At 43.0% G+C, this 26,420-nt stretch overlaps 1 protein-coding gene across 2 annotated transcripts in view; it reads right to left on the minus strand.

Moving 5' to 3' along the window:
* Positions 1-4,219: 4,219 nt before the first annotated feature.
* Positions 4,220-26,420, minus strand: part of FBN1 (fibrillin 1) — a 259,234-nt gene continuing 237,033 nt past the window's right edge. The window contains exons 56-66 of one of the 2 annotated variants that reach the window (XM_051822402.2): positions 25,305-25,436; positions 22,848-22,973; positions 22,063-22,269; positions 19,586-19,711; positions 19,226-19,348; positions 16,166-16,282; positions 15,814-15,942; positions 14,975-15,094; positions 9,314-9,545; positions 6,818-6,992; positions 4,220-5,516 (exon numbers count right to left, since the gene is read on the minus strand). In XM_051822402.2, the coding sequence (XP_051678362.1) occupies positions 5,127-5,516; positions 6,818-6,992; positions 9,314-9,545; positions 14,975-15,094; positions 15,814-15,942; positions 16,166-16,282; positions 19,226-19,348; positions 19,586-19,711; positions 22,063-22,269; positions 22,848-22,973; positions 25,305-25,436 (1,877 nt within the window). In that variant the 3' untranslated portion in view covers positions 4,220-5,126. Of the gene's footprint in view, positions 5,517-6,817; positions 6,993-9,313; positions 9,546-14,974; positions 15,095-15,813; positions 15,943-16,165; positions 16,283-19,225; positions 19,349-19,585; positions 19,712-22,062; positions 22,270-22,323; positions 22,539-22,847; positions 22,974-25,304; positions 25,437-26,420 lie in introns of those variants that run through there. The other variant, XM_051822403.2, reaches the window with a different exon arrangement.

The raw sequence follows: 26,420 nt of genomic DNA on the forward strand, positions 1-26,420 counted from the left end.
GGTGTGAATGTAAATTATTACAGCCATTGTGGGCAGCAGTATGAAGGTTTCTCAAAAAAAAAATGAATAACAGACTTGCCTTGTGATCCAGTTATCCCACTTATGGGTATTTAATTGAAATCAGTATGTCAAAGACAAATCTCTGCTCCCTTGTTCATTGTTGGACTTTTCACAATCACCAAGAAATGCAATCAACTTAAGTGCGCACTAAAGGATGGGTGTCTAAAGAAAATGTGGTTTATATACCCAATGGACTCAGCTTTAAAAGGGAAGAAATTCTGGTGGCTGGTGTTGTGGTGTAACAGGTTAAGCTGCCACCTGCAATGCCAGCATATCAAATAGGTGCAGTTCAAGTAGTTCAAGTTTTGGCTGCTCCATTTCTGATCTAGCTTCCTGCTAATGCTCCTGGGAAAGCAACAGTAAATGACCCAAGACTTAGGGCCCCTCCATCCATGTTGGGAGACCCAGATGGAGATCCTGAATCCTGCTTTCAGCTTGGCCCAGGCCAGCCATTGCAGCCATTTAGGGAATGAATCAGTGGATAGAAGTTCTCTCTCTCTGTTTCCCACCTCCTTCTTCCTCTTTGTTACTCGGCCTTTCTAGTAAATCTTCTAAAAAGAAGAAATGCTGTCACTGTGACATGGGTGGAACTGGAAAAATAAGCTGAGGCACAAAAAAATAAATACCTCATGTTCTCAAAAAAAAAAAAAAAAAAAAAAAAAAAAAAAGAAAATTCAGGACGGAGAACATCCATCTTCAAGAATGGTTCACTGGCTTCTGTGTCATGTCCCTGTGGGTGCAAGGCCTGTGTGGATGGATGAGTAGAGATGAGTAGGAGCCATTATCTCCTGAGGCTCCAAAGCACACTGACTCCTGGGCCAAGGGCGCTGGGCATCCTGCTGTGGTCAATGTACAGAACTACAGAAAGCAGCAGGCCTCCGGGTGGAACTTGCTGCTGGCCAGGCTCTGGGTCACTGGAGCCTGCTCCCAGGACTGCCCTAGAGAGGTACAGTACATACCCTGAAGGGGAAGAATCTTGATTGGCCAAAGACAGAAAGGCTGATCTGCACATTAAGCTGATTTCATGTTGTTAAACACACACACACACACACACACACACACACGCAGACACAAGCCTAATCCAGCCTGTCATCCCTTTGATTCTGATATATCAGTGTGCCATTAATCTTTGCTGACAGATCTGGCCTCTCCATAGCAGTGTTGCTGGGGACGCCTAGAGCAAAGCTCACCATGTAGACACAATATACAGGTCTGTGACCTCTTTCTGTCAATGTCTGGTAGGATCGATGGGATGTGTGGTTATCATCCGGATGTTTTCAAGTGCCTCTATTTCCAGCAGAAGAAAAAGTTTAATCATTTAGGTTTGATTTAATTCTCCCCAAGGGAGTACTTTACGGTGAAAAGGAAACAGATCTCTTCTCATTTCTGCAACTCCCAGCACAGCTGCAAAGAACCCCTCAGGTAGAATATGGCGCGAGGCAGGAAGTGCTGACTGGAGCAGCTGCTTCCTGCTAAACATCTCCACCTCCGCCTTGCTTAACTATGAACCCAAGCTATGGATTCCACACGTAGTTAGGAGTCTGCTGCCTTCTGGTTGACACTCCAGCCAACCCACTGGAGGCAAAGGGGACTGTGGAGGCAGTGGTGCTGCACTGAAATGGGCATAGCCACAGGGTTCTAAGCTGACCATGAATAGAGAGCAGAGGGTTGAGCTTGCCAGAAAGTTCTCTTACTCTCCTGCTGACTTAGTTCACTCCAAAAGGATGCACCTTCTGCTGTCCAGTAGTAAAAATGAAACTGAAATTCATTTGAGAAGGCTATCATAAATCAGGTTTACATCGGGGATACAAAAGAGCCTATGCCCTAAAAGAGAGGTTTGTGACTTGGCCAAATCAATGCATTTTGGATTCATTAGCAGTTAGTTAAAATAACAGCTTTTGTGATACTGCCAGGTCTTGCCAAATGCACGCTGGGTGTCAGCTGGAGAAGATCCTTTTGTTTGTGCAGACATTGGTGAGAATGTCAGGGCCTTTCATTGAGGCCCAGGCCTGTAAATGAACCCAGTCATGGATACACATGGGAATCTGTAAAATCAAATTCACAGCCGCCTTCTTTCTAACTCTAAAGTGAGAACAATACTCAGAATCCTTTCCTAACTCAATGTCATGCTTATCCTAGGTTTCAAAAATTTAATTAAGTCAGTTAGTTTGCTTATTGGTAAAGGGCAAATGACTTTCAGCTATATATGAAACTTTTTTTGTTTATCAGTAACAATCTTCTAACATTTAAAAACAATGTTCTCAAACCACTTAATAATTTCATTTCTTATATATCTCCAAAAACTATAATTAAAAGCAGATTAAATTACATTCTGTGGGTAAAACTAACTATGATTTAAAAATCCCTAAAAGTTTATAGGTATATAACTTTTAAGTATATTAATATTGTATCAACCTAATTGTCCTTTATTTTGGCTCATCTAATTTACAAACATGATTTCTGAAGTTTAACAGTATTTGTAATGGCAATGTCCAAAGCAGTTTTGGCTGAGTAAGGTACTATTTGTTGAACAAAAATGTAGTTGTTTGTGCAAGTTTAAACATTTCACAAGGCCAGCTGAGTTCATTTCAACCCTACTTACAAAATACTTATTGGCACATGAAATGGCTGGGGAGAGACAAGACATTTTCAAGCTTCTGAGGGATTTACACGACCAGATTCTTCAACTATTGAGAGTCAGATTTAAAGATCACAGACAATTGAAAATACAGGTTTAAATCTCAGGATTAAAAAGAGTTTTGACAAGGGGACTATTTACAATGGAACAATGAGGAAAATGTTTTGTTACAGTCGGAAACATGGAAAATATGCTGTTCAAAATCGTTGGCTCTGGAATAAATAAAATCCAGACTTAGACTATTAACAATATCAAAGTGATCCACTCTGTGCCAACCGCATTTTATTCTGTTGTTTGTTATAAAGAAAATCCATTATTGAATGTAATGCAGTTCTGGTCAAATTATCAAAGAGATTTTCCGTATGCAAACTGCAGTTTACCATATGCTGAATATTCTTCTGTAACAATTTTAATACACTTCTATAACAAAACCATAGCACAGGGTTAGAAGGAAATTTTGAGTCATATTTTGACCTCCTACCCAAGGCACAAATCACTTCAGTAATAGTCCTTCACTCATCTCTACTGAGCATCTATTATGAGCAAATTTTTTTTTGGATGGCAAAACAAGAGACACAAAAAACATCCAGAATGTTTATGGCTCATTAGGCAAGGTAAAGCATTCTTGTCCAATGGCTGCCATTAAGCCTAGTCTGAAACTCCTGTAGCTTGTGAAGGGAGCTCATCAGATTGCAAGGAAATCCATTCTCTCAGCAAGATGCTAAATAATTAGGATGGTATCAACTATAGGCTTATGCCAACTGACCCTGGTTTTGGCTTCTGGAATAATATGGAATATACCCACTCCACTTTCTTCAGCCTAACACTTCAAAGATCTTGAAAGGACTTTCCTGGGTCCTGTTTAGTTTTCTTCCCCCTTTTATGCAGCAATCTTATTTCACCTTATTTTTACTACCACACAGTGCCTTATTGCCCTTAGGGATTCCAAAAATTATTTCTTGTCAACCGAATGAGTTAAGTTGCCAAATAACCAATACTGTATTTAAAATAAAACAGTGTTTTCAAATTATGAATTCAGAAACTAAGAGTTTTAACATCCAATTGGATTAAATTTGGGATCATTACTTTGTGATTAGACAACTACTGACAAACAGATGTTTACTGGGAAAGACAGAACACCTAAAGCTTGCCAACACTACATGTTAGAGAAGGGGGCTTGACAAATCTTTTGTAAAAATTTCATGTGCTCTAAGGCAATGGCAGAATTGATATTTCAAATATTTAAATGTGGGAGTTAATTGGGTCATGTATTAGAAAGGATAATACAATCTAAATTCCTTACTTGCAAATCAAGTGAATGATATCAGCGCCCTACTATCTTTAATGAATAAAACAAGGGACTTTCTCAGAGAGGTTAAATCTTCATCTAGCATTATACATTTGGCACCTTTATAAACCATACATAACAGATCCAGGATAATTTCAATTCAGGAGACTTTATTTAGCCTCCAGAATGGCCCCTCCAACCCCAAATCCATGCAAGAACACCAAGCCAAGGGGTAAACTAAAAAAAAGAAGAGATTGTTTTATTGTGACATTTAGGACATTGACCCCCTGCTGGCAGGAATGACCGGGAGTAGTGACATATTGCACATGCCGTGTGAAGGATGCACTGGTAATCCTTGGCCGCTCAGGCTGTTTCCTGGTCCTCCCAGACCCCAATGCACGTGTGGGCCCGTCACAGAAATCTCATTACCACTTGGTGTATACATTTAACAAGTCTTTGGTCTTAATAAGCACCATTACAAACCCTCACATTAAGGGCATTATTATTCTAGTTTATAAATGTTTCAATGATAAAAAATAGCACGATTACAGTATACACACACTTAATTTACATGTAATGTATTATACTCATAACTGAGATAAGCTACTGAACTAACTTTGGTTGACTGAATGAATGAAGTATTTGAACTGAATACTTGAAATTTGGTTTCTAAGTTGTGTAAATAGTACAGTGCATTTATAAATCTAGTTTGACAATTTACTAGCACCAAATAGATATTATAAATGGCCAACCTAGTACTTGTACTTGGAGAAGCAAAGTTTAAAAATTTGAAAAAAATAAAATAGTCCATCAGTTAAAAGCACATTCCTGTACACTTGCTGAAGAATGGCATGTCAGCATGAATGGCCAACCCCCAATGAGAATACATATCCCAGTTTTCAAGAATCAACACATATGACAAGGTAGCATAGCTACACACACAAGAAGCCTGAGAAAGTGGTTGTTTTGAGCGAGGGTAGTCACCTGTACCTTGATTTTGCAATACAAGAATAGTGCTTATTTATACAAATTTACTTGGTGAAAGATTGTACCTATGATATGAAGATTCTGATTTGGGGAAAACAGTTTTACCTATCTATATTTGTTTTTATTTTAATTATTTGGTCTCTGGATGGTGAATTAATGAAGCAAAATCTGAATTTTCATCTTCAGATTATCACCCAGTTCACCACTGAGGTAGTCTTTGTCATATTTGTCTTCTAGCTGGTTGAGTTCTTTCTTTTTATAAAGTGGAGTACTACTGATTTGTAATGAATAGGTTCCAGCCACTGGCTTCTTCTTTGTGAAGTGGAGGTAGCTGATCCCTTCCTTTTGGTTGATTTTAAAGAAGCCATCTTCATTTCCAGATTCAATCAAGTATCTGTTGTGATTCGTCAGCGTCGTAAGCGCTGGAAGGAGTTCTAGGATTCGGACCTTGTTGCTGACATGAGAAATATTGAAAGCAAAGGTGGCTGTCTTCTCAGCATCCCAGCTTGCAAGACTCACATTGGCTTCTGTCTCAGACTGATCCTGGAAAGACGTAAGACGATGTGTTAAATACAATGAAGTGTGCCACCTAGTCCTCTCGTAAGTGACTCCCATCTCAGACTAACACAACTTTCTGCCCATGTTGTGTGTATACTTTGTTGAAAAATGCCCTTGATAAAACTGATAAAACGTTCTTGATTTGTAGCCATTCTACTTAATAAAGTTCTGCTTAAAAAATTAAAAAAAGCAGTTATTGACAATTACAAAAAAGGAAAAATCACATTCACAAAGCACTCTGTTTAAATGTTTTTAAAGTGGCATATACTCATAACATTTTAAAATATTAAACTGATGTCAAGAAGAAAGGTTGAAATCACTTATATGAGTATTTGGATGCACTGGGTCTCAAAGTGGAGGTCCAAGAACCACACAGTGAGCATCACCTGGGAATTTATTAGAAATGCAAATTGCAACGCCCCACCCCAGGCCCCCTGAATCAGAAACCCTGGGGAGTGTCTCCCAGAGCTCCACTTTAGTAAGCCTCCCAGGTGTTTCTCAAATTTGAGACCCAGTACTTTAACAGATTGTTTTCTTTCCAAAGACTAATCTCATTCCCCAGCCACTGCAGATGGGTTGCAGCACCGATTCTACGTACGAACCAACCGGTCCCTTTCAATTTGGTTCACTGATACAAAACCATCCCCTCCTGAGGACACACCCATGAGCTTATTTCCTGATGGGGATGATCTCAATGCTTTTCACCTGGCTTCCTGCTTGCCTCCCTGGGACCACATGTGCTGGATTCTACAGGCCTGCAGCCAGAGGTCTGGGTGAATATCCGTGCACTTCGGAGTTGACGGAAAGGCTGCAGCAGCCGTAGGCAAAGCCAACCAGGCTGCTCCAGCTCCATGTTATTTTTGTCTACAATCCAAGTTCCCTCACACTCCACATGGCTCTTTTCAGTAGAGCAGCCTCTAGCTTTCAGAACTTGGCGTCCTTGTGGAGGGAGCACTATGTCACTCTGCTGTTCTGCCCACTCGCTGTCCTGGATCTCAGACCTTGTCCTTCCAGCAGACTTTGGGTGGGTGTTGGACTTGCTTTTTGGCGAGACAGAGGAAATGAGCAAGTATGTAAAAACCTTCGGATGGCCACTCCCTAAGAGAAGCAAGAAACTCCAGAAAGCCCCGCAGCATCTTGTAAAATGCAGCCTTGAGTTCAGAGAATGTCTGGATTTTCTCCCTGGGGAGATTTTTCACACTTTGAAACATCCTTGGGGGAAGCCACAGGAATCTGGAAGGCTTTTCCCCAATAGGAGACACAGAAGAAACCACCTTCTGACCTACCTCAACAGTGGAGGCGTCTGTTGCATTTGTGCTTCTCCGCTTCCTGCCCCGTTTGGGGTAGCCATTGATCTTACACTCGTAACAAGCCTCTGGGGAGAGGGAATTGTCATCCATCTCACCACTGACAGGTGGCTCCGGGCCTCCTCGGCCCATGCCCATTCCAGAAACACAGTGCCTGCGGGCAGAAAAGGAGTGGAGACTTTTTTCATTAGGGTCTGGACACGGGGAAGGTGATGCAAGAGTTCTGCTCAATTGTGGCAGTGGGCGACACTCGGCTTTTGGTTGTTTTTCTGTTCACCGGATGATCAATTCTGACAACCACCTCGAGGTCCTTCGTGCTTAGCCTCTCACTCTCAGTTCCCTGGGTTCACTGATTTCTTTCTGCTCTCTCTCAAGACCCTGTTTTGCAAAGTTACCTGCCCCTTCGTTGCTCAAAACTAACGCAGCAGGCGTTTTTCAGTACTTCGGTTGGGGGTGGGGAGGAGAAAGCCGATGTGCTTTGAAAGGCAAAACAAAAATATCTTCCTCCTATGAAGCAGGCTCCACCAGAGGGAGCTAGATGTGAGGCATCCCTGTTTCCTCTCTTGTCCTCTTCCACTCCCACCAGGATTCCCTCACTCAACCTTCTGAACAACTGCTCCTATTCTTCTGCTCCTTCACTTTTGCTGACCCTACTCAGGACAGGAAGAAAGCTCTTGGTGCTAACTGAGGGTTGATTGAGTAACAAATGGCAAAGACATGTGATATAGAAAATGCACGTATCAGAGCCTGCCCAACTGTGGGAAATTGTTTCAAGTCATTCAAAACCACTAGGGCCATTGGCTCTGACTCATACAAAGCCGGATAAACAAACCCATGCCCAGGAGAGAACTAGTTCAGCTGTTTTTCTTCGCCTTTCAGGTATCAAAGCCAAGTAACGGAGTGAGGCTTGCATGTTTCACAAGTATCTTGTTTTGTTATTCTGCTTACTATTTCAGAGGCCGTTTGCACTCTGTATTTATCGGCTCGCTTTTCCAAATGTGTTGAAACATTTGAATGATCCTAAAAGAATCTTATTTGGGGGTAGAGTCTACTCTAGTGACTCATACAGAGAACAAAATTGTTATAAAATATGGGTAGATTTCTACTAATGGGTCATAATGTGGACCCAATATTATTTCACGATTTTTCTGTATTGGCTGACCTACTCTTTAACATCCATGGTCTTGTATGCCCTTGGGGTTCAAAATGTAATGCTGACGAGCACAACACTTGTTGTAATTCATAGCAATGTATGGATTCCTGCCCTCTTCCCCAATTTTCTCAGAGTCTGACACAGTTCCTTTCCTCCTTTATCTTATAGAATGAAACATGTAGAGACAGTAACATGGACGAACTGACAAGTGTTCACACTGTGTGAGTTTGTATGTGTGTGTGCACATCCATCCGCATAGTGATTAAATTACCTGGAGGTAAACCTCAAATTTGCAGGCTCCAGTTCCCCTCTCAGAACTTCTTTCCAGTATTTTCATCTCCCAGGAGCACCTCTTATAAGAAGTGTGACTACAGAACCCACTGGCCAAAAGCCAATTTGCAGTGTCACAATTTTTGCTGGGAAACCGGTTCTGGCATGAAACTATGAAGAAGTCAACTGAGAACCAGACACTAACATCTGGGAATTTGTGTCCTGTTGGCATTCCGTATGCTTCTCATGAAATATTCTTTTACCCTCAAGTTTATACAGTCCCAAAAATGAATCACTTGATGTTTGTGTGTCAAGAGATCAAAGATCACTCAGTTGATAATCTGGCGTAAGTGTGTATGTGTGTCCAGACTAACTTAGCAAGGAAAAGCACCCAGGCTTTGAGGATTCACCATAAAATTTTTAAATCGAGTAAAATGAAAATATTCTTTCCCTGCTCCAACTCTCACATATACATCATATAGTATGGTGAAGTGTTCTACCTGGAAAATGCAGTAATTATTTCAATTCTCATATTTAATGCTTTTTTTGGTAATGTTTAATGCAAATTCAACTCTGAAATGTAAAATATATCTTAAAACTCCGAAGAACCTCCAGTTAAAAGGTATCTCTTTGATTTAGCCAGATGGGAGCTGGACAAGAAGGTGTTTTAAGTCGAGATAGAATCTTGCCTGTCTCAGGAGAAGGATGGACCAACAGGTACACAGTGAGCCCAGCTGTGTCATGAGTTGGTAGAGAGATGAATCACTTCCCAACAAGATGTGGGGATCAAGGGAGTGAGATACTGAAGTCATATAGCAGTACTCAGTATTTACAATGCAGTTTCAATATTTTGTTTGATTACCTATGAATTTCCAGAAATCAAGATGATCCCTTTTCAAATAAAATGACCTGAAACCTTTGCAGAACTAACTGAAATTATAAAGAGTACTGTTCTTTTTTACTAGGACAGGTACATTTGAGTTCAATATACTTAATTATATTATGAATGAGAAACTCTCTAAACACGACCAGGAAAAGTACTGCTTACTTACCCTTGGCCAATTCGGAAGTAACCAGGTGGACAGCCACACAGGTAGCCGCCCTCGGTGTTGGAACACCCGTAGCTGCAGGGGGCCTGTGAAGAGCCACATTCATTGATGTCTTGGCATCCTCCACTGAACTGTTCATACTGGAAGCCAGCAGGACACATACACTTGTAGCTCCCCAAGGTGTTGTGACAGGAGGCTCCTCCACAAATGTGAGCACTGAGGCATTCATTTTCATCTGCAGAGAAAACAGAGCACTACATGTGTGACACCAGCCAGATGTCTTATTTAAAGATTGAATGATGTGAAAGGCAGCCTTAAAGACAGAGAGAGAGAGAGAGGGCGATTGATCTTCCATCTGCTGGTTCACTCCCCAAATAGCCACAATAGCCAGGGCTGGGCCAGGCCAAAGCTAGGAGCCTGGAGCTCCATCTGGGCCTCCCACGAGGGTGGAAGGAGCCCACGCACTTGAGCCACCTTCCACTGCCAGACACATGAGCAGAGCTGGATTGGAGTGGAGCGGCTGGAGTGGGAACTGGTGCTCATACGGTAGGCCAGTGTCACAAGCAGTGGCTTAACCTGCTGTGCCACAGTGCCAGCCCCTGGCAGGGATTTCTAATGAGGAGACAGGGTCATGCCACTTGTGGCTGGCCAGCTGGCCTGCAGCTTGGCTCTCAGCAAGGGAAGGTGGGCAGAGGTGGCTGGAATAGGAAGAGGAGCAGCAGAGAAACATGTGGAAATGGATGTGGCCAGTTGCCATGTTGTGACTAAACGTGGCAGATGAGGTCAAGTGCACCAGGTGGAGAGCATTAGAGGATGGCATTTGATGATCAGCAGACTCCAGTTCTCACTGGGAGCCAACATTGGTGTGTTCTGTGGCACGGGTTCAGGGTTCAGGGTGGGAGAGAGGGAAACGAGCGGTTGCCTGTGCCCCGCTTCACTTGTGCCAGCGATGGGACAGATATCTCCAAAGCAGGGACCACCTATCTCCTGGAGGCTGCTAGCGCTGTCTTCTTTTTGTCAGGATGTGTGGGTCTGGCAAGGGCTGAGGTCCTGCAGGAAGTGTCTGTCCCACTTGGACTTCCTTTCGAAAAATCAGCAAAAGCCCTCAGGTGCTTGTTCTTGGAGATGAATAGTACCTTCTGGTATGTCTGTTCCCATCTCTGAATGCACCCCTGCTCCCCCGCCCCTTATCCAAACCAGCCTGCTGCCCAGAGCGTCTGAGCCATGTCTAAAGCTAAGTGCGGCTGGAAGAGATTTTGTGCAGACTTCACGAGCAATAATTGAGGAAAACCCACAAGAGAGACAGATGCTGCAGGACTGGCTACCCACAGGGACCTGCCAAGTCTGACAGTAAGGAGCAGGGGAAAGAAGTCCAACTTTAAAACAGCTACTCAAAGGGAGAAAACTGAAGTTTCTCATTATTTCCAATTTATTTCTTGAAATATCTAATAGATTTGCGTAGACCTGCATTGAGAGAGCAGGTTGAAAACTCGCTAAGATAGTTCGCATTGCTGTGGCCATATTCAGGCCTGTGTTCACTGGAGTCCAATGGGGCTGGCCTTTGCTCAGTGAATACCTACTTGTATGGATGAGAAGAAAGGAAAGGAGGGGAAGTTTAATAGACACGCACCGTGTGATGGACAGGGTGTAGGCATTTCACATTCCCTTACTGGACCTGCCTAGCCATCCTGGGAGGTAGGAACTGTATTCCCCATTCTACAGAGGAGCAGAGTGAGGTTCAGAATGCGTCTCCACCATCTCACAGCCAGCAGCGGTAGGGCACAGATTCATAGCCAGGTCTCTCTGACTGCAAAAGCCTCGTGCTTTGCTTTATACCACAGGATCTCTCAGTAGACTCACCCCAGCCAAATGGGTGCTTCTTTTTCCTGTATTTAGTTTTACCTTCTTTGCAGAGACAAATTCATTTGGAAAGAAAAAAAAAGGTTCTAAAAAAAGTTTGTTTTTTATTCCTGTTATTATTTTTTTTAATATTTACTTTATTTGAAAGGCAGAGGCAAGGTGAGAGAGAAAGAGGTCTTCCATCTGCTGGTTCACTCCCCAGATGGCCACAATGGCCGGAGCTGTGCTGATCCAAAGCCAGGAGCCAGGAGCTTCTTCCAGTTCTCCCACATGGGTGCAGGGGCCCAAGGACTCGGGACATAGCAGAGAGCTGGATCAGAAGTAGAGCAGCTAGGACTAGAACTGGTGCCCATATGGGATGCCAGCAGCGCAGGCGGAGGATTAACCTACTATGCCACAGTGCCGGCCTTCTTAGTTTTAAATTAGAAAACAAGTGGGGAAACGTTGGTGAGGGCAGGTTAGTTGCTTATCCAGATTTAGTGTGTATGTTTGTATTTTCTTCTGTCTTTCCTGTCTTGCCTCGAGCTTCTTGTCTGTGACCTTAACTGCCTATTTAAAGATCGTCTATATCAAGGGCTCTCAAGCCCTCCTCCAAGATCACTTAGGCTCCAGGGTTCCCAAAAGAGAAATAACTATGTATGCTGTTGTCTGTGTTCTCTTCCTTTTATTTTAAATTAGGAATGGAGAATGCGGTAGAAACCAATGGAGAGGGCACAAGCCCTCTGTCAAAGACAGGAGAGCTGTGGGTATTACTTGAGTGGGGAAACACCCCCTGGGCTGGGTGTCTTCTTGCCCCCCGCATGTGTCCCCTCCACGCTCTGCACCTGCACTTGGCCCTGGGAGGCAGAGCTGTGTAGGGCATCAGCACCTCTACTCCCTTGCCCCCTGCTCTCAGTTGGGCTCAGTGCTCTGTTTCCTGCTGATATCTGGACTAGTAAAACCAACAAGGTGGGGGTAGATGAAAGGGAAGAACTGCCAATAATGTTGGATTTACTCTGCTTTTATCCATAAGGCAGAAATGGACCAATGGTTAGAGAAGTTAGAAGGAGGAAAAATTTAGAAAAAGACATTTCTAAGGATTAAAGCTGTCTATAGATTGGGCAATCTTGGGCAATTTCAAGCCAAACTGGGATACTCAGGGAGGCTGAGGAGGGATTTAGATAATCTAGAGGACAGACTGGACAGTCCCTGAGGGTCTTTGCAACTTTGAACTTTGACCTGTATTACTGTAAATATCCATTCTGCTCAGAAACTCTCCCCCTCCCTTGTCACTGTGTTTTATTTTACTTGTTTGTTTCCTCCCTGAATTTAATAGAGTTTAAATTAAACTTGCTTATCTGGGTTTGAGAGGTGAGGTAGACTGGAGCACAGATGAAGAAACTGGCAGGTACTCAGGGCTCACACTTTGACAATAGTATGTTTGTGCACTCATTCTTTTTATCAGTACACAAACACCGCACTTTAATTACCATCTCTTGTATTTTCCTGACCTTTTTCATCCTGTGCACCCTGAAGCAAATGGCTTCACAAAACTTTTGGTTATTTATTTATTTTTTCGATATTCCAAAAATATTTGTTTTATTCTTCCACTTGGACTTAAATGGGTGTTTTTTTTCTTTTAATAAGAAGAGATAATTCTAATTCTGTAAAAATAGCATTAAAATCTTTGAAAACTGTTTCTGAAAAGCAGATTGAAATCTACCACCCTGTTCTCTAAAACTGAAGGCTCCAGCCTCTGGCTGGCACGGTGTGTGTTAGCTTTGGTGTTATAGGAGTACAAACTGGGATGTTCCCAAATGTAGGATGAGCTTTCTTTTGCTAATTTTCTTTAGGGCAATGTGGTTGACTCCAGCTGGACGGCATGGTGGCGTAATGGGCTAAGTCGACACCTGTGATGCTGGCATCCCATATGGGCACCAGTTCGAGTCCTGGCTGCTCTACTTCTGATCAAGCTCCCTGACAATGTGCCTGGGAAAACAGCAGATGATGGTCCAAGTCTTTGGGCCCCTGCACCCACGTGGGAGACATGGAAGAAGCTCCTGGATCCTGGCTTCAGACCAACTCTGGCCATTGAGGCTATTTGGGGAGTGAACCGGCAGATGGAAGACCTCTCTCTGTAACTCTGCCTTTCAAATCAATGAAAAATAAATCTTAAAAAAAAAAAAAAAAGTGGCTGACTCCAACTATAACCCAAGGCTTTCCTAAACCCAGCTATCCTGGAAGACTGAAATTCGGACTGCCCAGGACTTAGAGTCCCAGGGGGGAAGGTGATTCCAAGGAATCTACTCTGCTTTGATGGCTCTGGAGAAGTCATTCCAGCTCAGAGCAGTGATCATTCTGGATTACTCTAATTCTCAAGGTTTATGAGGCCCATATGGCATTTGGGGTCCTGAAGAATCCCAAACTCTTCTGACTTCTTAATGAACTTATTCTGGAACATTCAACCAGATGATTTTCACAGGAGCAAGGTGGTCTCTACAGGAAACCAGGGTATGGCCTACCCCTCTCTGTTATCCCTGGACTAAAATAGGAAGAAGAGTATAAGGTTCAGGAGAGATACACCTTTTTTCCTTCATCATTTACCCCCGTGGCTCCAGCTTCATTAAAGGGACCTACACAATGCAGACACACAGGCTCATATGCTGGGTACCGAGTCAACAAATCTCACTCTGGAAGTTTTATGAATAATGTCAGATACTGATGATTAAGATCAAAGCCCTGAGTTGATAATGGACGAAGACATTTTTACCAATACCAGCTAGCACAACCAGAGAGTTGTAGAGCCTAAACTCTATCTGTGGGGTTACTATAGCCAATCCTACATAGCCATGTCTTAAACAGAGTCCAACTAGACAAGACATGCAATACTAATAAACAAGAACCAACAAATGTGCTGGTTGAATGAATGCAGAACATTCACCCAGGGAGCAGTAATTCTTTGAATTTTCAACTAAAGACTCTGCACCCAAGGGTATGGCAGCCAGAACAACAGGTCACCCAAAACCAGTATTGCAGCTGTGCTCAGCCAATGATCTCTGGATGAAAACACAAGTGAACATGACTACTGAAAGACAGTCCTAAATCAGGAAACTCAGAGCCTTGGTTGGGTTCTCCTTCCAGGCATGTCACAGAAACAGCAGCCCTGGATGTATTACTTCCCTTTCGGGGTTTCTGGGTCCTCATCAGTGACTTACGGGGCTTCCACTCTATCATCTTTCTGATGTCCCTTCAAATGTACAAATTCTTGTTTCTCTGCTGTGCATCAGGAGCTGTTTTCCCCATAACATTTTCAAGTCAAAGATGACATGACTTCGATCTAGGAAGGGTCGGCTGATCTCCCTTCATTCAGCAATCCTGAAACAACCTGCTGTGTGTGCTGCTCACTCTCTACCCCAACGATGTGTAGAGCCGAACAGAACCACATCAGGCCAAAAGCGGCTCAAAACAACCTCTGGGTGGCCAATAATTTTCAGTCAGAAGCAGGGCTCTGTTAGCCCCTGATGTGGACAGGATTCAGGTGTGGGCTGATGTCTAGCAAGGTCAGGGAATACTGGAGATGAAGGAATTCTAAAAGGATTTCATTTCAGGTGCTCTCAATGCAAATTTACCATGATTTTTTTTTTTTTTTTTTTTTTTAGTTTGCTAACTTGTGAAGATTGTTGCTTCCCCCTACTTTCAACAAGGTTAGGGCAATTTTCAATTAGTAGTTGTTGCTTCAATAATCAATTTAAAGTTTCAGAAAGAAAGCAGCGCATTTTGACTGCCAGGTGCTGAGCGCCTTGTTAAGTAGAAGGAGCTACTTGCCGACACACTGGTTCCACTGGTAGTGCTGCAGGTAGCCCTGGGGGCAGCTGCATCGGTAGCCCCCGATGATGTTCTGGCAGCCATGTTGGCAGCGGTGGTTGCCTTCACACTCATCCACATCTGAAAACGAAGCAGAGTTTCCTTTAGGCCAAGTCATCACTTGTGTCCAAGGCAGTCTGTGAAGCCACACTTACCTACCTGACGAGATGAAAGGTAATTCTAGCAGGAAATCTGACCTTTGAACATGGTCAAAACTTTAAATGATTTATTCTTTGGCTAAGTGAGAGGGGAAGAACACTCAGATGCCTGGTAAAGACTACAGATCAAAATGGTAAGGAGGTAAGTGCTAAGCACAAGGCACCCTAGGGGATAGCTCTGTAAGTTGCTTATTTGCATAGAAACCAAGAGGTGTCGATGCAAAACCAAAATTCTAACAATATCATTTAAACTTTTAATGATGTTTTATCAGAAGAATCATTCCTCATATGTTTAGGCCACATTTGGGAAATTCACAGATGGCTTTGAAACCAATGGCCTAGAATCAAGCTATTTTTCTTGACTTGAGTTATTCCCTCTTATATTAAATTAACAACTGAGTAGGAAAAGCCCTGCTGTACTTAGCAAAGGCATGTGTTATAGACACAAGCAAGACACAATAAAAGACAAATCTCTAAGACAGCAGACCCATGGAAACCAGGTGAAATATTCCCCGCCTTTAGTTGGGGTTCCTGCTGCGCTGAGTTTGGGTATCTCACAGAGGAGGAGGACAGAGCTGACAGCTGCATAGGCTGCCTCCTGGGGAGCCCGCCAGCTGCATCACAGCCAAAGGCTGCACCCACCTTCACAGCTGGCACCACTCTGGTCAAGTGAGAAACCCCGCTGGCATTCGCAGGTGAAGCTTCCTGGAGTGTTCTGGCAGATGCCCTTGGAGCCGCACAGGTTGATGTCCGAGGTGCACTCATTGTTATCTGTAAGAAGCGGTGGGGCAGGGAGGAGGAGAGGTTACAAGTCCTTAAAGTGAGAAGGACGAACTCAAAAAGGCCACAGGAGGCCAGCAGGGATGCACGTGCACACACACACTTCCGCACACCTCTTTCTGAGTTTTAGGTTTATCCCGACAGCAGAGCAAACAAGACAATCCCCTAAAACAACAGCTACACTCCAGACAGGGTGTGTTTGTCTGCCACTCACCGATGCAGGCGGTGTGGTGCTGGGTAAAGCCGGGAGGACATTTGCACGTGAAGCCGCCGATGGTGTTCACACACAGGAACTGGCAGTTGTGCTGCTTTGTGGCACACTCATCAAGATCTAGGAGGAAACGCGAGGTGGGCATCTGAGCCGCTGACCACTCAGGCAGAGAAACCACCTTAGGAAGCAGCTCAAAGCCATTTCCACGTCTCACAGGCCCCTGGCCATGGCAGCAAAGGGCTGTGAGGAACGTGGAGGGTGTGGGGTTGCAAGATAGTGGGAAGTATCCTTATGTTCTTAAAGCTGTATATATGAAATATAAGAAATCTGTTCTTTTCATATAAATAAAGAAATTTAATAAAAAAGATCAAAGGAGGGCTCAATTTAGAAAAAAAGTGGCTCTGTGGGATTCAAGGAAAATTCAATTCCTTTTATGTAGAAAAATAGAGGAATTTCTCAACAAAGGACATTTCAAGTACATTATAATAAAATTCTAAACAAATTATAAAGAAATAAAAGATTAGCATTCTGAAAAATTTTCCAGAGCATTGAAAAGATCTATTTAAGTTGAAATATAAGTGATGTTGAGGATGAAATGAATTTGTATGCTTAGTCCCCTTCTGTTTGCTATTTTCACTCTATTCCAGTGAGGCAGCCCAAGAACAAATCTGCCTTCTTTAGTTAGAGATTCTCCTCTGGATAAAACAAAATCGAGCAATCAGGAAGCAAACAAAGGGAAGAGAAACCTCACTAATAAGCTAACAGCACTTTTTAAAAACGCACCTACAATATGTATCCAACATTGTCTTCTGCATTTCAACGAAATCCCCCACGGTGCCAGGTCCATTCCTCATAGCCTGACTTCTAGGATCCTTCTCAACTCCCGTGTTCATGAAGAATAGTCAGACACAAAGTGTGTGCTAGCCGTTCCTCGAGTTTTCACGATAATTTTTAGATCACTCTGTACGAGGAATGTTTCCTTCCGTGTCTGCTTTTATCACAAGCACAGCAACCAGGCACCCACCATTCACAGCTGTGTTGGCGCTACAGACAAGGCTGTTTTTCTGTGTTTGCTTCCACTCCGCAGAGCTAGTTCCTGGCTGCAGTAGCCTCTGGAGTGGATCAAGACTGAGAACACCTCCCCGTTTTTGTCCCAGAGCTGACTTCTCTTAAAACGCAGTCCCTCCTACGCTCTTTCCACTACTGAGGAGTTCTGAGGGTCCATGGTAGAGCCCCTCGACCACGCAGTGAGCTCTGCTGGTGCATCAGCACATACTTGCGGAGGCTCACTTGCAAACAGGGAGGGGAGACGACCCAGTGACAATGCTCTTTCCTGAGAACATCACCTTAGGAAGAGCAGCACTTGCCATTCTCACCCCCCGGGATGTCTTTTCTCCCCTCCTCTCTTCTCTGGTTCTTACCCAGCTCACAGGGGTAGTGCTGGTTCCACATTCCTCCCAGGGCCAGCCCTCCAGCCTGTTTCCTCTCGGTTTTAATCGTACACACGTCTGAACTAGTCATTTTGATATTAGGCACATATGCCAAGTATGTGGGAGAATTTAGACCTTATGTTAAAAGTAGGAGAAAGGGACCTTTGTGGTAGAAGGATGTATAAAAATCATATAGTTGCTTTTAGCATTCCTAAAACCATAAAGACAGCATTATTAATGCTTTTTATAAATTGTGAAATTTATAAATTATGACTTTCATCAAATGTACTCTATATTTAATTTCCATTTTTCATCTCCTAACTGCTAGAAACTTTTTTGAATTTTTGCCTCCACAGGTTACAAAACTACTATAAATTTGTTCGTTACAGATAACTTGAGGATACTTCAAAAGGATCATAGAAAAATATAATAGAAAAAGGTTTATTTTGGTGCCAAAATTTTTTAAATCCACACAGAGCTTTTTCATAATACATATTTTCCATGAACTTTTTGAAGTACTCTTGTGTACGTAACAAGAAATATGTTATCCCCTCGATCTCGTTCTTCATTTCCATGAATGAATTCAGGACTGCGTTGTAGCCCCACAGTGCCTAGAGCTTCCTGGGGCCTACAGATGAGCAGTGGGTTCCATGTTTGAGAGGAACAAAGCTGTGAGTAACTCTTCTTTTAAGACAATTAGAAGTTCTGAGTAGCTCTCTCAGCTTCCTCTCCCCAGAGGGCAGGATGATGCTGGATCTGGGCTGCACACAGCGCCATTCGCTGTACTCACCTCTCCCTCTCCGCCTTGTAGACACAGGAAGGAGTTGAGGGCCTGCCTTCTAGTGCTCTCCACTCCATTCCAGCACATCCTTTGCCTCCCCTGTCAGGTTTATGGCAGAGGAAGTAACTCTTGTTCTGCCCTGTGGTCTACCTTTCTTTCTCCGAATTCTCAGTCTCCAAATTATCTTCATTCATGGGGCTATTCACTCAATGTGACGTTCTTGTACAGGAGTAAATTTGTACCAAAAGAATTTTGCAAAGGATCACTTCTGGCTGAGAAGAGATTTCCACCTAGGTAGTGCTGTTTCCTCATTCCGTGTGATGTTTGTGTCTCAGGTAAGCTCAAATAGGGCAAAATGACACTATTTTGCAGAACAAAAACCTGGACCTGTTGTTTAATTAGTCACAATCCCCGCTGGGATCATGGCATTAATTTTTCTGAGGCAGGTCTTTGCTAGAGACCTGGGCTACAACATTGTTGAATTGCATAAATGTAGTAAGTAGAAAGTAGAGAGAGGGATTTAATTGAGGACCCGCCCCGTTCCCCAACCTGAGTCTTGGAGAGCTGGCCCTGCCATCTCTGAGACCCTCATGGATGGCCCTCATGGATGCTCATGGGCAATTTATCAGACTGGCTGCTACCACTGGCCCTCTGCTACCCTGGCCTTGGCCTCTATTCATCTAACCTAGGATATGGGTCACAGGGAGGTTCTAAGAGAGGCACTAAAAAACCTCCTGCCTGGACAAGCAGAGTTTTTGCTCTGCCTAGGAATTCTTCATGGCTCCTGGGAATACAGTGATGTGGCAGGTGGCAGGTGGCAGGTGGCAGGTGAGCAGGCAAATTCAACTTTACCTTTGCAGCTCCTTCCATCCTCTTGTAGAATGTAGCCTTTCGGGCAGGAACACTGGTAACTCCCTTCTGTGTTTTTGCAGATAAAATTGCAGGGTTTGGGAGCCTGGTTGCACTCATTCAGATCTGTGATCAAAGACATACAGTGTGACTGCCCGCCTGAAAGAATGCCTAATGCCCAGTATCCAAGATCTAACAAAGAGATTTGGTTTGGGGCTAAGCAAAAATAAACTCTGTTTAGTCGATCATTGTATCATGTTTTCTTATGAAACTGCACTTTTTATTTTTAGCTTTGGATTTTTTAGTTTTGCCATAATCTAAAATTTCCACTGAAGGATAAATCATCAGAAATAGAGCACTCACCTACACAGGCAGTCCCAGTTATATCAGGAGTGTAACCAGTCTTACAAATGCAATGATATGATCCTCTGTCATTGACACATTCCCCATTTCGGCAAACATCATGAATGACCTTGCATTCATCAATATCTGTAATTTAATAAGTATGAATAAAAATAACAAAGATATTTTAAGATAGATGAAATTAATATGTAACAGTCACTTCACTGCAAATCCTAATATACTGTATTACTATTATTTACCTAAGAAATTAAACCAACTGGAGGAAATTAAGCCAACATGCAATGGTAACTATACTGAAATTCAAATCAATATCATCACAAGACTGTAGTGGACAAACTAATCAGGCTTGTAAAATAAGCCAGTCCCAAAAAGACAAAAATCACATGTTTTCCCTGGTTTGTGGTAACTAACATGTGGAGTACAAAAAATGTAATATAAATGAACAAAATTGACATTTTGAGGTTTGATTGTTTATAGCCCTTGTCTATAATCTTCAGGAACAGTGGTTTTTATACCTATTACTTGTTTAACTCTATATTTAGTGGAGGGTTAAGCTTATGATTATAAAGAAAATTGACAGTATGTAATTGTAAAAATGAAAAGAAAAATAAGAAGGGAAGGAGGAGAGAGAGTGGGAATGAGGGAGAATAGGGTGGGAGGTATCATTATGCTCTTAAAACTGTATACATGAAATACATGGAATTTGTTCCTTTTATATACATTTTAAAAGTATAAAACAGAGTAAGACTTTAAAGATAACTTGGCTTTCTATGCTTATATTCTTTTTGCCTTCTCGGTCGATAGGCAAACCATGCTGATTAGACATCAGGATTGCCTCCTGCTGAGATCTCACGAAGGAATCACAGCAATGGACCTTTGCCAAGGAACTCCCCTCCTTTTTAATCTAATATTGCATATTCAAAATAAGAAGGAAAGTAGGGTGTTATTTTTATTGTTTAATATTCTGTTTTGATGTGTTTGACCTTAGTCCTGAAAAATATCAAAATACACCATCATGCAGAGGAGGGAACCAGGGCTCCAGCGTCGACAATGGGACTGGGTTTCTGCAGCCTGCTAAGAAAGGGAGATCCTCACCCTTTGCTCCACCACAGGGAGAAAGACTTGGTCAATATGCAAAATTGAGCAATAAAGCCACTGTCCTCCACCTCATGATCCATCTAGTTCCTTAGTGCTTGGCAGGGTGCCAATAAAAGTACTTCGCACATGAGTTATCCAACCTCGACTGCCAGACAATCATTTAATACCAACAACTGGGTGTGTCTGACCTTTTCAAGTTTACCCTGAAGGGCAATTTAACATGCTCTCACCAGTCTCAAGACATGAGTCTTTCCAATATCTCATTTTTACATCCTCCAAAGAATCACAAGTTGCTTTTGGTCACTCCACCTGACCTGTCCTGTTCTGTCCTTTCCCACGCCCAGTTCTGCTATTCTGTCATCAGTCCCATCTTCCCATGATGAACACAATATCCTTATGAACCTCCTTCTTTCCTTCTTACTTCCAATTCCCTCCCAAGGAGCCCCTCCCCATCATTCTCTGCTATTCCCAGTTCTTTTATGAAGTACAATCCCATTCTAGATACTCTTGATCCACACAGCACTTGCATTTGTGAGGGGCCAGAGCCCCCTCAGGCACTGACAGCCTGCCACCCCTAGTTAAGGCAGCTTGTGTTTTCTCAGACATGTTTGGGTTTATTCAGCAATACATTTTTTGCTCATTTTATGAGTTAAAAAATATATTGGTCATCTGGTTTGGGAATTTTATGATCATATTACAAGGCTCACCTAAAAAGTTGTTTCATTTATTTATTTATTTATTTTTGACAGGCAGAGTGGACAGTGAGAGAGAGAAAGACAGAGAGAAAGGCCTTCCTTTACCGTTGGTTCACCCTCCAATGGCCGCTGCGGCTGGTGCACTGCGCTGATCCAAAGCCAGGAGCCAGGTGCTTCCCCTGGTCTCCCATGCGGGTGCAGGGCCCAAGCACTTGGGCCATCCTCCACTGCCTTCCTGGGCCACAGCAGAGAGCTGGCCTGGAAGAGGGGCAGCCGAGACAGAATCCGGTGCCCCGACCGGGACTAGAACCCGGTGTGCCGGCGCCGCAGGTGGAGGATTAGCCTATTGAGCCGCGGCGCCGGCCCAAAGTTGTTTTCTTACTAATCAAGCTATGGCAACTTCTGTTTAAGAGCTGAGGACCCCTTAAGATGCTTAGGCTGGGACTCAAGCACACACAACTTCATCAAGAGGACCAAGGACAGTTTAGCAACCCAGCCCTGAGCGTCTGGAACACCATTATGAAGAACTGTGTCCATCTCAACTGTGCAGCTCAACCTAGGTCCCCAGTTTAGGTTCCATACTCTCACCTGTTTTTCACAGAAAACGAAATTGCCTGAAAACATTCTGGGGCCATAAATGAAGTGCCTGCTCCAGTGGTCACAAATGAGTAGAAAATGAAGTACCTGCTCCGTTGGTCATGAATCCTCGGCCATGAGGACAGAGCTTTTTGAAAGCCACGGTGCCCTGGAAAGGGCAGATCTCACAGTGGGGACCCCAGCCCCTGCCGCCATCACAGCAGCATTCGGACTTGGTGACAGGGTTCCTGTTGCTTGAGCCAATCTGGCACATGTTCTGCAGCACCTCTGTGAAGCAGTACCCTTCCCGGTTGTCTGGAAGGGACAGTGACAAAGAGCGTGTCAGGAAATGTTATGAGCATACCAGGGCTAGTAAGAATTTGGTCAGATATAAAAACCAAAAAGGATGCAACACTTTACCCTGGGTGAGAAGGAGCGAGAAGGGAAAGCTGCAGACAGCAGTGAGAGAGAAAGGATGGCGTCTGAGGGAGACAAGACAAGAAATTCAGGAAGTAGGCAGAAAGGCATCGGCCCGGGCATGCTCGTGCTCCAACTGTTCCCAGAAACATGGGCAAATCGCCATTCTATATAGATAGAGAGAGGGGCAGAGAAACATTTGGAAATGTGTCCTGATCACCAGGCTTACAAAAGCAGCCAAGAGAAAAATTCCAAACAAATGACTCAGTGACACAATAAGCACAGGCAGAATGTTGCTACAGGGTGGTGCTAAACCCAACGGACTATCGCGGTCACTAAGTCATCCCCCAAACATGAGCATTGCTAACCCTCCCGCAAATCTGGACACTTTCACTTATTCCAAACAAGAGATCTGTGTTTCAAGCATCGCAACGCAGAGGTCAAGGTTACGAAAGCATCCTGCGGACTGTACTCACCAAGGCACTCATCCTGGGCGGGGCTGGCTGTGAACCCGTCGTTGCATTCGCAGGTGTAGCTCCCGCGGGTGTTGATACAGCGCCCGTTCTCACAGATCCCCGGCTTGGTCTGACACTCATTCTCATCTGTTTGTTTTCATCGAAGGACCAGAAACAAAAGTAGTCACGTGACTATTTTATATAAGGATAAGCCCTTCCTTCCTTCCCTCCCTCCCTCCGTCCCCTCTTGTTTTCTCTCTCCTCTCTCCGCTCCTTCTTCTTTTCTCCCTTCTTTCCTTTCTTCCTTTTAAATTTAGTTTGTGATTAGGTAATCTATCTGCATGGTTCAAAATTTAAAAGGTACACAAGGGTTTTTGGCACATACCCCCTTCCTTTCCTGTTCTCCAGCCACCAGTTTTCCTCTCTTCAGAGGCCAGCAATACAGCTGTCAATTTCCAAAGTCTCCTTCCAGAGACAGACCATACATATACATAACAACATTATGTGTATGTGTGTGGTATGTGTGTGTATGCGTGTGCATGTACCTCTGCTCTTTATTATTTATTTATTTATTTTTATTTGAAAGCAAGAGAGATCTGTCATCCACTAGTTCACTCCCCAAATGCCTGCGACAACCAGGACTAGGCCAACCTGAAGCCAGGTGCCTGGAACTTAATCTGAATCTCCCATGTGGGTGGCAGGACCCAAATTTCTTAAGACATCGCTGTTGCCTCTGGGGGTGCACATTAGCAGGAAGCTGGATCAGAAGTGGAACTGGGACTCAAAATTAGATACTCTGGTGTGGGATGCAGGCTTCCTCAGCAGTATCTGAGTTGCTGCAAAAAATGGCCACATCCTCTCTGCTCTTAAAAACATAACCCGCGGCATTTTCTATACTTAAACATAGATGGTAGTATTTATGTATACTTATACTGTACCTTTAAAAATTTAAATATTTATGTATCACTATGCAAATAATCCCAGAAGATTATTTCAAGCAAAGGAAAAAAATTGAAGATTGACATGTTAAAATATTGTATAATACTTTCTCAGATAACATGTGTAATGGTCAGTGTTGACTAGGAATTTGCCTAATCTTCAAATTCAATATACATTATGTTTATTATTTTAACAATGTTATTAAGAAATAATAAAACATAATCCAGTCTCCCTGATTTATAACAATTAAAATAACTAGAGGTTCTTTGAATTGTCTGCTGATTATTTAGAAAGCTCATAAGTAATTTGCTTAGACGCCTCCCATGATTAAAGAATGGTTCAGAGTCCCTGAGACAGAGATCACACTGGGAGAGAGAGAGTTGGAAAGGCACACCCAAAGCAATGGTGCAACAGCTAAAAATCCTGCAGCCCAAGCCACCCCAGGGCATGCAAATCAGAAGGCTAACATGGGACACAAGCTCCCCGAGTGCTTTCCAGTGTGCAGCTGAGGTTGAGAACTACTGATCCAGGAGGATCCAGTGCCTGATCATTAATCCACATATTTTCTTTTTCTGTGCTTTTAAAGTCTGTTCTTCAATTTTTATTTAATTCTTTATTTTACAGAGTGATGGGACAATGGCATCTTAATTTTCTTAACTGACATCATAAAATATCTTTTGGATGTCATTTATTTTAAAAAAGGGAGAGAGTGCATGTGAGAGTAATAATAGTAATAATAATAATAATAATTTTCTCCAGTATTTGTTGCCATAGCAGAGATCTAGAAACTCCAGTTAGTAAATAATAATCATATATATTATATATATAATAATTATATAGTCAGATAGTAAGTATTTCAGGTCTTGTAATCCATATCATATGGTCTCTGTTAAAACTACTTGACTCTGCCATTGTGGCACAAAAGCAGTCACAGATAATATGTAAATGAGTGGTTATAGGTATACTCCAATAAAACTTTCTCCCAAAACAAAAGGCAGGTTGACAGGCTGGATTTGGCATGCAAGCTTCCATTTGCCAACCCCTAGTCTAAAACTGTGGTTCTCATGCTGGGTTCACAATATAGTCACCTGGGAAGCCTAAAAGGTACCAGTGCCTGGACCCCACGCTGGGCAAGACTAGGCTTTCCAGAGGGAGATGCAGGGTTTACAGACACTCCTAGCTCGGAGGGAGCGGGCATCTATATTCAATGTCAGTTCACTTACAGCAGAGTTGATAGGGAAGTACCCCAGTGTGGCAGACAGAACTGCCCCCAAGTCAACAAAGGGGTAAATAAAGGAAATGAAGGGAATACAGGCAAGGTCTGATCTTCCAGTATTGCCAGCAAAATGAGTTGAGAAAGTGGTGAAAAACCAGCTCAGAGGGAGAGAATGACAGTGCTCTTGGAATTCGTAAGTAACTGAGAGGCCAGGGGACTTCCATGGATAGTTACATCACAGGTGAGACGGCAGATGGCTGTCTAAGCCCAGGTTCCTCTGTCTACCGTCCCCTCCCATGCACCTAGGGCAGAGATTCTCTTACCTACGCAGCCTTCGCCGTCGGGTCTCCGCTGATACCCAGGTCCACAGATGCACATGTAAGTGCCGATGAGGTTCTTGCATTCCATTTGTTTTTCGGCACAGTCATGCTTTCCCTCTTCACATTCGTCCTCATCTGTAACAAAATGTACAATCCCAAATTTATAAAACAAGCTGTGTTAGCCACCTGCCTTTGAAACATAAAATGGTAGTAAATAACCAATTTTCATCTGTGTTATTTCAGGTTTGGCTTTATTTCCTTTGCATTCCTGGACATTGACCCCTTAAAAATGGGAAAGAGGCTTCTAAGCAGCTTTGAAATTGCTCCCCAACCAAATGATAACTTCTGGAGAAAGCATGCTCTGGGGCAGGGGCTCGTTGTGTGGCTGAGTCACTGTGCAGGATGTCCACATCCTGTAACAGAGCGTCTGACTGGATCCCAGCTCCTCCACTTTCAATCCAGCTGTCACTGCGTGCCCTGGGAGGCAGCAAGTGATGGCTCACGTAATTGGATCCCTGCCACCACATGCGGGAGACTCAGTTTGAGTTCCGGGCTCCTGGATTTGGCCTGGCACAGCCTGGTGGTTGTGGGCATCTGGGGAGTGAAACACTGAATGGGAGAACTCTGCCTTTTTCTCTCTCCTTTCAAATAAAATGAAAATAAATAAGTAAATAGAAAAAGCCTTGCCTCTATTCCCTTCCTTTAATGTTCATAATCCTTCGTTGAAGCATGCTTTCTAATTCTTTCTAATGAAATTAAGAAGTCTTATATAATTATAATATAATAATCCATAATATAATATAATCATTATAATAGCATTATAATGGAAATATATGATAATATAAACATTATAATCACAACATAACACTATAATGGATTATAATATACTGATAAACCAAAACTTCTATTATATAATAATTTTAACAAAAGAATATATAATGACATTGTTTTAACATAATAATATTAATATATTTTGGAATAATCTTTCTATAATAAAAGCTTTGTTTTTATACTTTGAAGAAAAGAAAGGCATCGGCGGAAATTTTCTAATGATTCTTAATTTTTTTTCCTTCTGGGGCGAGTTGGGTTTCCTGACTCTTCACTTTCTGTCCTACTGCA

This window comes from Oryctolagus cuniculus, chromosome 12 (genome assembly GCF_964237555.1).
Source record: "Oryctolagus cuniculus chromosome 12, mOryCun1.1, whole genome shotgun sequence".
Taxonomy (NCBI): domain Eukaryota; kingdom Metazoa; phylum Chordata; class Mammalia; order Lagomorpha; family Leporidae; genus Oryctolagus; species Oryctolagus cuniculus.